At 34.1% G+C, this 11,610-nt stretch overlaps 1 protein-coding gene across 1 annotated transcript; it reads right to left on the reverse strand.

Annotated features, from left to right (window-relative positions):
• Positions 1–2,258: 2,258 nt before the first annotated feature.
• ASB17 (ankyrin repeat and SOCS box containing 17) lies at positions 2,259–10,820 on the reverse strand. The gene is made up of 3 exons (XM_063103620.1): positions 10,420–10,820; positions 3,057–3,336; positions 2,259–2,465 (listed from the first exon to the last, which is right to left on the reverse strand). The coding sequence occupies exons 1-3, from the start codon at positions 10,818–10,820 to the stop codon at positions 2,259–2,261; spliced, it is 888 nt and encodes a 295-aa protein (XP_062959690.1).
• Between the last annotated feature and the right edge of the window lie 790 nt (positions 10,821–11,610).

The raw sequence follows: 11,610 nt of genomic DNA on the forward strand, positions 1-11,610 counted from the left end.
ATTTAGTAACTGTTCTGATTTTTTAGTGAGGAGAAGATGTAATGAGTTGAAGTTTATGCCCGTGAAAAAGATATGTTCAAGTCCTAACCTCAGAATGTGACCTTATTTGGAAATAGGATCTTTGCAAATGTAATTAGGTAAGATAAAGTCATACTGGATTTGGCCCCTAATCCAATATGACAGTTGTCCTAATAAGAAGATGGCCAAGTGAAGACATAGAGGGAATACCGTATGAAGGCAGAGGATTGGAGTGATGCTTCTACAAGCCAAGGAACACCAAAGATTGCTGGAAAACCACCAGAAGCTAGAAAGAGGTAAGGAAAGATTCTTCTACTGGCTTTAGAGAGAGCAGGACCCTGGTTGCACCCTGATTTTGGACTTCTGGTTTCCAGAACTGTGCGACAAGAAATTTATGTTGTTTTAAGCCACCTAGTTTGTGGTACTTTATTATGGCAACTCTAAGAAACTAATACAGAAGGGAAGAGTCAAATATGATTCTGGGTGGTGATGCCATCACCTGTGTTGAGAAAGATGGATGTAATCAGAATTCCAGTAGGAAGAAGTTCCTGAAATTTAGATGCTGCTGATTGTGTGCATGCAAAATAGGTATGAGCTATGATCAGTAGAAGTGATGACTAAACCAAATTCATTAAGCTCTCTTAGAGTCGAAGATGTAAGAAGGAAAAGATAAAAGAAAAGGATAGAAATTAGAGAATAAATGTAAAAAGATTTGCTGAAGTATTTTCCCAGACAAATCACTTTATCTGGATCAGCGATCTAGTGTTTCTTTATATGCTAGACTAAAGGTAGCTTTTTGGCTTTATTCATTTTAACACATATTTTTAACCAAAATATATAACTATCATATGTTATTAGTAAAGGAAATATTCAAACGTTAATACACCATGTACAGTATGAATTTCTTTTATATTTATTTACAAGCTTAAAAATATGCTTGGTTATAATTAAATATATTTTAATTAACCGTGTAAATAAACATTTCTATAATTCAATCCTATAACGCATTTGTTCTTCACTTAAATTAAAAAGGAGAGAAAGAAAAAGCAAATAATCCAGTTATATTGCTCCATGTCTTTGCTACTTAGCTATTTACTTTGTTCTTTCAAAGCTATAAAAATAATATTCACACTTATAATGTTACTATAGGACCAAAATGAGCACACTTTTCCTATGAATTTTCGAAATGTTGATAATCCCCAGACTGCAAGTGGATGGTAGAACCTGCTACTATCTGATATAATTTATTAAGAGAGATCCTAAAATATACTCAGACAGCATGATAAGGTGCAGACAAATGCTCATTGCCAAGAACTGTGAAGAGTCTGGGATTTTCACCCTAACTGCAAACCATCAGTTTAGCTTACCACAGTTTCATGTTTGCTGTTAGAAGATGAGAGACTCCCAGGTCAAAAAGAAAGGACATTACTAGCGATGACATAACAAGCAGCATGAGCTTCATGCTTGTGTCAGTTTCACTCTCACCCAACTCCAAAGACATGGAATGGTCCAGGTAGATGTGCACACAGTGGATTTGTGTCACAACTGAGGAGCCCTGAGCTTGGAAAATACTAATCTTTTATACAGAGCTTCAAGCAAATCTGCTCAACCTTTGCCCCAGAGGAAGATATTACCTTTATTATACTAGACAATAAGCAAAACTGTTCTCTGTTCCAGAGGTAGACACTATCTCTGTCTTCCAAAGCTGCTCACTATACAAACATCCTTGAAAAACTAATTCATAATAAATTGCAGTTAGTGAATCTGCTCCCAAGAAAGCCAAAGACATGAAAGACTCATGGAGAATTGTTTTCCAATTCTCATCTTTGTGTTACAAAATAGACCACATAGTTATATGGAGAAAAGTCTAGTACTCTAGGTATTTGAAAAGAAAAGAGATTAAAAATCATTATCAAATAAATTCTAATATTTTTAGATATGTTTCTTTGTAACCAAAGACCATACAAATTTAACTGATATCATTTTCATTTTGATGTAATGTTAGATTAAAATAGTTCTTTTCTCTTTGTATTAAAATGCATATTATTTATTCCACTGTAGAAGGTAATGGGCAGAATCACATATTGGTTAAAAAGTGATTCATTTAGAATGTCATGTGAAAATATATTTTCTAATAGAACGTTCAATGCAAAAAAAACTTAACATGAAGTTAATAGTTTATTAACTTCTAAGCCATACAATCGTGAGCATCCTTAAGGAAGTTAGGATAAAGACGTGTATTAGCTTTCTAAATTCAGGTAGTTCTGTAAACGAACAGGAATTAGAAGTGAAAATATTCCATTTGGGAGCATATTGTTGATTAATAGTTGAGTTCTGATGGTCATTCTGCAAAGATGTAATAGTTCACAAGGATCTTTGTATCTTGTTGAAGGAATGTAATCCAACCAATTTGAAATAATTGGACGTCTTCCTAAACTCAACTGTGTCTGAAAAAAAGGGAAATTTTACTTTTCTATTGTAAATCATTGGATTAGTCCAAATTATTAGCACTTTTGTTTTTTATTAAAATTCAGAAAATAGATCTTAAATTTACATAACCCTTGTAACTTTTTTTCCCAAAGCATTTTCACTTGAGGCAGTATTTTATTCCCATTTATTCTCACAATGATAAAGTTTAAATAAAATGTCTAAGGACACAAAGCTGTAAAATTTTTTACAACTATGAATCTGGATAAGTTTTTAGTTTTAGATGATACTTATATTTTATCAACTTCTTCTAGAGTATTTATTGTCGATTTGGCCATGCAGTGGAATTATCTGGTAGACTATGAAAAAGACCAGTGCTTAGGCCCTACTCCAGAAATTCTGATTCAAGTGGTCTAGGGTTGAATACAGACAACATAAATCCTAAAAGTTCCTCAGGTGATTCCTACCATTGTAGAGTAAAACTTAATACATAATGATTAATTTGTCATTGGATGTAATCTATAGATTAAAAATTTACTTTATTCTTGCCTTCACAATTTTAATATTCATCAATATTTGTGTCCAAACCCAAAGAACAATATTTTGCTTACCTCTATTTCCCTGACTGAAATGACAGAAAGCACTCTGGAACACAGCACTAAACATGTTTTGGCATCTTCCTGGATGTCAACCAATTCATGATCAACCATTATTCTCACTCTTGAAGGATAGAGCAGTATTGTTAAGACAATGTTGATAGGGTTTTTTTCTCTTTCTAAGATTCCATACTGCAGTAGTACTTTTAAGATATTAGACTGTCTTGTCTGAGCTACGTAAAGTAGAGGTGTGATGCCGCTTAGTGGACTTGGACAGTATACTGGTGTGAAAGTTCTGTGAATCAAACAAAACAAAAACTCATTGAATATAGAATTAAGAAATGTGATAACACTTTGTCTTAACAGTAATGGGAAAATAACAGTATTATCTGAAATGTTAAATATCTTAAATAACTTTAATATAACTTTACCTTTACATATAATATATATAAAAAAGTTTTTCACTCTATGCATGTAGATCAAACCAAAGGTTAAAAAAAAACTCTCACTAAATTAAACCCACTTGGTACTTATAAAAAAAAAACAAAAATGTTTTACAATGTGTGGAAAATGTTTACTTTTTAGTAATAGCAATTCTATGTTTCTCATTTGAGAAATCCACACTAATATATCCTTTCTCTCTCCTGCAGTCATCTCCAGACGAATATTGTCCTGGACATCTCATCTTTTTCACAAATACTTTGACACATATCCAAAATTGAACTCCTAAACTACTCCTTCTTCATTACCTATCAGTGTAATTTATATAACCAAAATTGCCACTGTATCTAGCTCTTTCACATTTACTTGCTTTGTATATTTTCTTCGTCTTTTTCAAGACTGTGACAAGTCTAACTCTACTTATAAAATCCTGTCTGATAATCTTTTGTGAAGTCTTCTTTGATTGCCCTGATCTTTTTTTTACTCCTCATGGCACTTTGTGTACATTTCTCCCTTAAGCTCTTATCATTTTGGAAACCTTATTTAACATCTGTAAACTTTCATTTTTTTTTCTTCAAAAGAAATGGTTGAGCAAGATGATCGACAAAACTTTAAGCTCCAAAAGGACAGTAACTTTTGTCTGTTTAGCTCACAACTGTATCTCTAAGTGCCTAGAATAATGCTGTGCCATAGTCAGCACTCAAATATTTGTTAATTGAATTTTTTTACTGTCATTCTAAATAAATATATTCTTTGAATTTATTCTGAAGCTTTCAGGCCTAAGAAGATTTTTGGTGATATGCAATCTTTAAACTTTTCAAAGGAAATTTAATTTATTAATTTTGCTAGTTCTTAAGAAGGTATTTGCGTAAAGAGCCTTTTAGTATGGGAATTCACGAGACATAGGGGACAAAATATACCATAAGTGCTCATTGTTAAGATTTAGATATATTAGTTGATTCTAAGACATTAAGGTTGATATTGCCTTTAGGAGATATAGAATGAATATTGAAAAATGTGGAAAACATGACTAAAACTCAAATAGGTTTAAATGAGATTTAAAAGTCTAATCTGTACCCAAATGACATATGATTAATCCTCATGTTTAAAAAGTGTGTTACTGTAAACCAAAATTTGCTTAATCTGTACTAACAGTTAATTATAACAGTACTTATATGGATGGAGTGAAGCAAGCAAAGCAAGAGTCAGTTTTTAAATGTGAGGTTAATGAACTGAACCCTCTGTATCTGAAAACCTGTGATATATGCTTATGAAGTAGGCCATGGTATTTACATATAGACATGCAGAGAATGATTCCATCTTGTAGTTATAATTATTTCTAAATTTTTTTCTGCTCATTCTTTTTTGGCTTCTATCTGACAAATTTAATAGATGTTTCTTCATAATTTTATCTCTGTGATATTTAATACACCTGACTTTGTCGAAACCATGTTTTCCTTTACTTAGACCATTCTCCAAGTTATTCCTCTATCTCTTTGGCTGTTCTTTCTTAACCCTCCTTCACTGGTTCCTCTTACTTTGCCCTCAACATCTAAATAAGTAGGCATAGTCTTTGACCAATTTTCATTTGGCTAATAATTCTAAGGCAATTTCATCTATGACTATAACTTCAACTATGGTCCATTGATTTATATCAACAAATACTGAATGCCTACTATATGTCAGTCACTTTTGTACGTATTTGGGATATATCTATGAACAAAATAAAACCCCCCAATGTCCTGCTTCTATTATAGTGAGGGATGACCAACACTACAGTGTGAACATAGCAAACAAACCAATTTTATAATATGTTAGAAGGTGATATGTACTGTGGAAAAACAAAAAGTAGAGCAGGATGAGAAGCATGGATGTGCTGGAGGAGTGCAGTGAGGGTATTTTCCAATTTTAAATAGGATGATAGGAGAGGGCAGTAATGAAAGGTGACATTTGGACAAAGACTGGAAGGAGATGAGGAAGATAGACATTTGGATACTTAAGAGTCCTGAGACAGGAGAGTTTGCCTGGATTGATGAAGGAAGAATAAGGGAGCCAGTGGGGCTGAAAGGGCAAAGTGTAGGAAATGAAGAGAGAGGTAATGGGATGCCACATCATGTGGAGACTTATGGATCACTGTAGGAGCTTCACCTTTTACTCTAAATGGAATGGACAAGCCATTGGAGGTTTTGAAAAAAAGAGTAACATAATCTGCCCTTTGTTGAGAATTTGTTGTAAGATAGAGGGAAATGACTAAACTTGGAACAGGGTCCTAACAGTGGAAGAGGCCAGATTCTGTATATTGTTTGCAGGTAGAACTGACAGATAGCCTAGCAGATTACATCTGAGATGTAAGAGAAGGGATAGCCCTATGTATCTAGCCACCATATAGCACATCTCTACCTGGATAACCCTTAGGTAATGCAAACTCATATGCCCAAAACTGACTTTGTAAGTCTCTTGTAATATCTTATCTTGATAGGTTTGTGGCATGACCATTATTGTAGGATGAATAATGGCCCCTCAGTATGGCAAAAGGAATTTTGCAGATATTATTAAGGTAAGGATTTTGAGATGGGAGATTGTCAGATGGGCCCAAGGAAATCACAACAGTCCTTATAAGAAGTGTCAGAATGATGGAAGCAGAGTCAGTGAAGGAGATGTGATGACACTACAGTGCAGGCTTTGAAGGTGGAGGAAGAGGCCATGAGCCAAGGAATGCAGATGGCCTCCAGAAGCTGGCAAAATCAAGGAAACATATCCTCCCCTAGAGCCTCCAGAAGAAACCAGACCTGCTGACACCTTGATGTTAGCCCTGTAAGACTCATTTTGAACTTCTGACTTCAGAACTATATCATAATACATTTGTGTCGTTTTAAGCCACTAAGTTTGTGGTAATTTGTTGCATAGTAACAGGAAACTAATACAACCATCAACCAGTCCCAAAATTTAGACATCTAAAGATTAACTCTTCTCTCTCTTTGATTCTCCACTTCTAACTACTCATTATGTCTTATTATTCTACTTAAAAAAAATCTCTTCATTCCACCACTGCTATTATTTTAGTTTAAGTTCTCATTATAGTTTACCTGGACAATTGTGATATCAAAATGTGGCTGATTAGTTTTCTCCTCAGAACTATTATAAATACACGTATAAGCTAACTAAGCACACCGTGCATGCTATTCGGCTTCAAGTAACTCCTTTAACCACCTCCCATTTTCTGATCAGATCACTTCACCCTTCACTTGCTATATAGAAATTCCGGAGCTTCCATTATACCTGGAGTGTTTGAGTACTTTACTGTTTTCCCTGACCCTAGCCTCAGCCTCACTTCCCACCATCCAGTCCTTCAAATGAAGGCTGATGAATCTTCATTCTACAAGATTGGTTGGGCATCACTCATGGTGTAAATTTCAAATTCCCCAGTATGTCCTACAGAGCCCTTCAAGGTTTCACTTCAAGGATAATATCTGATTCTCATCTCACTCTCTAGCAATTGCTAACTTGCCTATAGTCACTAGGTACAACATGTTTGTGTCTCCCCTGGTTTTAGTCATCTTCCCTCTGCCAAGATTACATTTCTTCAAGGGAATGAAAGGGAAAAGTCTCTTTCATCTTTCAAAAATGAGTTTAAGATATCACCTCTTCTAGAGAGGCTTCTCAGATACTCATTTCCAACGGTATATTAATTTCCTTTTCTTTTTTTCTTGCCACATGTACTTCTGTTTTTGCATTTATAGTATAATTATAGTTATTTTTTATACTTATGCCTCACTTACTAGTATGTGTGCTGTCCAAAATTCAGAAATTTGTCTACTTTGTTTTTGTATCCTTGACAAATAACACAGTTCCTGGCACTTAGAAAATTCTTAACAAGTGATTATTGTTGTATTAACTGAATAACATCATCTCCCTTAAACCACTTATGATGTCACAAAGTGGCATTTATATATTTGTTGCAGGTTTGTTGTAAAAAAATGAACAAATTTAAGTTCCTTCCCCTCATTAATTCTATCTCCTCTTCTCCAGGGACTCTTGTAAACACTTCATTGTTATAACAGGGAAATTATCAAACTGGAGCATATACAAGGGAAGGTAACCAAAGAATGATACTGTAGAAATAAAGAATAACAGATAATAGGAAACTTGAGGTTTTCATTATGGAGACATATTAGCTGTATTCAAATATTTGAGATGTTTTCATGTAGGAGAGAGTAAGTAGACTTTGTTCTTTAGAGCTATGGGGCAGAGTGGGAGAAATGAAGGCAGATTTCAGCACACGGTAAGGAAAAAGAATCAAATAAAGCTGTATCAAAATTCACTTCTTCATTTAACAAAATCTTCACTGAGTGCTGTATATCTGGCATTGTTCTAGACACTGAGGATTCAATGATGAAGAAGTAGTCAAGGTTTCATGGAGCTGTTAGCAAGAGTAGATTAGTGAATAAACAAATCAATGAAAAAATGAACAACAACAAATAAACAGATCAATGATCAGTGCTGTGCAGAGGATTAAAATACTGTGATAATGACTGAGTGGTTTCTTTGGATTAGATGACTAGGGAAAGCCTGTCTGAGGAGTTGGTAATTTATACAATAATCCAGCTGACAAGAAGGAGCTAGCCATAGGAAGATCCAAGTGAAGAGGATTTCAGGCAGAGGAAACAGTTATTAGAAGACCTTAAAACAGGAATGAACTTGAAGATGTTCAATAAACAGAAAAGTCTGTGTGCCTGGAATATAATGTTCGGGGGGAGAGTAATGTGAGATTGGGTTTTGGAGAAATATTGGGGAGCCATTTACGTGGGGTTTCCTAAAAAGGGGTATTTGAATTTTATACGAATTGTAGTGGAAAAACTTTGGAGGATTTTAAGCATGGGTGATATGAGCTATTTTACATTTTCAAAATGTCATCCAGGCTTCCAAGTCAAGAATAGATTATAGGGCTTGGGAGGGAAGAATTGAAGCTGGAAAACCCTTTAAGACTCTTCTATTGCAATTGTCTAGGCAAGAAATGATGGTAGCTTCAGTCAGGTTAGAAATGGAGGAGATGAAAAGAAGTAGAACTAATTGGGGTGTGTTTTAGAGATAAAGTCAAAAGAACTTAATGGGAAGTGAAGGGAAGAGAAGAATCAAGAATAAATCCTAGACTTCTGCCTTGAACAACAGGTAGATTAACAGGGGCTGTTAATCAGGTAGGGAATTCAGGAAGAAGGACTGGGTTGGAAGGGAGAGGGGTGAATTAGATCAATATTCTGTTTTGTTTCTATCAAGTTTGAGTTGATGTGTGGCAATATCAAGTAGACAGTTCAATATAGAAGGAGTCTGGGGCTTAGAGGAGAGGTCAGGGCTGAAAATAAAGATTTTTTGAGTCATTGTCATATATATAATATTTAAAGTCATGAGACTGGGTGAAATCTTTGAGGGAAACTGTATGGCTGGGAAAAAGGACCCCTGAGCAATGGAATGGTTTACATCAGGAAATAGTTAACTCATTACTGCTAGAGTTGTTCAAACAGATACCAAAGAGCATCAGCCAGTGATGCTCTACAAAAGATTGCTGCCCAGGATAAAGGTTTGCTAATGAATCCTTAGACTCCATCCAAATCTAAAATTTTATGGTTCTGATAGACCTGAATGTATTGTGGTAAGTAGAATTGACCTGTCATGAGTTTTACTTTGTGAATGCATCTAAGTAAAAATTTATTAATTTTAAAACTGTCTTTATGATAGTTGTTAACAGCACCCTATCATGTTCCACTGTTTCTCTCTTTTTTTTTTTTCATTTTCCTTCCAGTTTCTCCCCACTTCCATTTTTATTTTTATTTTTTATTCCCTTTTTCTCTGTTTCACTCCATTTTTGTTTCTCATGGGCCTGTCAGGACTACACACAGGCACTACTTAGCCTAACTAGTAACACTCAGCTTTAGAAGCTGTTGATCTCTACTACAGTTACAAATATAATGGTTACTTAAAACATACAAAAAGTGCTATTTGGGGGTTTTATTTATTGGTGTTTCCAAACCACAGCTATCAGTTCGTGTACTTGGGTAATCATTACAGAACTCAATCCAGTTGTTCCCCAATACCATAGTGATACACAATCAAGTAAACAACTCTGCTTCAGACAGAACCTAAATTGGTTAGTCTTTAATTGATCTTGTTTATTTTGTTTTCCATTGCATACATGCTCCTATCATTGTGCCTAGTTACAGTGCTGTATACATAGTAAAGCAATCAATAAATACTTTGTTGAATAAATAAACAAATGCTTGACTATTAAAATACCTAAAGCCAAAGAGTAAATTGGAGTTAGTGCAAACTAGGCAACTTCAGAATATATGTCACAGACTTTACAAAGAGGTCACATTGTAGAATTTATCTCCGTGAGATCATCATTAGAACTCATAAGGTAGATTTCATATTCAGACTATGTAAAAGTTTGGCTCTATAAGAGACAAATTCTCCAGAATCTGGAGTCAAATTTATCAGTGTTTAACACACAAATGGTGAATTATTGTGTTTAATAAGTATTACTAAGTTAAGATGTGTGTATATTCTGAATTGTACTTTGAAAGATATACTATAAATATACAGTCTCAGTATTCTTAAAAAGAAGAGATCACAGTATTACACAAAACAATGTCTTTGTCTAGTTAGAGAAACCTAAGTTTTCTAACACTGCATTATCTTGAGCACTAACATGTAAGCTGTATATAGCAGAACCATTAATAATTTATTGGTACATAATAATGTACATATAGTTAAAAAATTATTGAACACATAAAGAGGGAATGAAGGAGTGAGCAAACAATTGAGCAATTAAGTCAGGATTTCTTATCCACATGTAGCCACTATGGATGTTAATTTTAGAAAAAATATTATAATCTGCTAAAGACAAATTTTCTCCTTCTATGAAAACATATGAGATTATTACCTCCATATCAGTGCCAGGTTACAACTTCTGTCCTGGATATAGTCTTTTGTCTTCTTGAGAAGCAATTCCACAAAGTCAGGATTACCTTTTCTGGCAAATACCCAGTACAGAATTGTATTCACACATATTTCAGTAAATTCAAGATTAAAATTTAGTTCGAAACGATATCCTGATTTTTCCACAAATGCAATATAATCCGTGAGTAGTATGTCAAACCCATCCAAGTCAACATACCTCAGAATTTTAGCCAGGGTTCTGTAAATCCTAGGCTCATAACAGTGGTATCCCCACTGACCCAAAAACTGTAAGGAGGGTCTTTTAACAATTTTGTCAATGAGATTGCAAAATATATTGCTTCTTAGACAAGAAGTCTTATGACATAATTTAGAAGATTTACTCATTGCTAGTTAAGGCAGTAATACAGAAATAAAATCACGGTTGTCATACTGTAATCCTTCAGTTACATATTTTGATAATGTGGTAGCCTTTACTCCACAAACAGGAAGTGCCCTTTAAGCTGTAGCCAGATAAAAATATCATGTGAAATACTACCATAAAGTACTTGATGACATCACAATAGATGGAGATCTGTCATGAGCATAGGTCAGAAATTTGGGATATTGTATGTAACTGGTTTCATTTGAGGGAGACATTGGACAGAAATGGCATGTGTGAGAGCTAAGATAAACTATTTTTAACCTTCCAAGAATTCAGTTTGAGCCAGTTTGTGTGTTTCTCAAGTGCTAAAAGCACAGTCTATACATTACTAAATAATATCAGTAAACAGATTAATTATTCTTTGTAGGTTATCATGTAAACAAATAGGTAATGATAGCTAGAGTGAAAAATTCAAGTACTATTCTCATGTTTTGCATGAATACTGCATGTTCTCAATCCTCCCAGAATATTTTCCCTATTTTATAGTTGAGGAAACTGAGGTTTAAATAGATTAAGTAACTTGTCAATAGGTTCTATATTTATTCCCAAAGAGAAAGGATGTCATACAATATTAAACTTAGAAACTTTGTTTTAGAAGTTTAAATTTTATAGAGATTATTCCTCAGTAAACCAGACAAAATATGTACAATTTGAGCATTAAATGTATTTCAAGCTTGATATGGCATCCTTGCCACCATAAAATAAAGGAGGAAAATACGTTACAGTTGTTTTATTATTATTTAGTAGTTTGTG

Source organism: Cynocephalus volans, chromosome 8 (genome assembly GCF_027409185.1).
Source record: "Cynocephalus volans isolate mCynVol1 chromosome 8, mCynVol1.pri, whole genome shotgun sequence".
In the NCBI taxonomy this organism is placed as follows: Eukaryota; Metazoa; Chordata; class Mammalia; order Dermoptera; family Cynocephalidae; genus Cynocephalus; species Cynocephalus volans.

What these genes read in the sequence shown, in the direction of transcription:
- ASB17 (XM_063103620.1), bottom strand. Translation starts at nt 10,820, where the DNA reads ATGAGTAAATCTTCTAAATTATGTCATAAGACTTCTTGTCTAAGAAGC. An exon ending in AACCTGGCACTGATATGGAG is followed by an intron (nt 3,337 to 10,419) that starts GTAATAATCTCA and finishes TTTGATTCACAG; the next exon opens with AACTTTCACACCAGTATACT. An exon ending in TTTCAGTCAGGGAAATAGAG is followed by an intron (nt 2,466 to 3,056) that starts GTAAGCAAAATA and finishes CCTTTTTTTCAG; the next exon opens with ACACAGTTGAGTTTAGGAAG.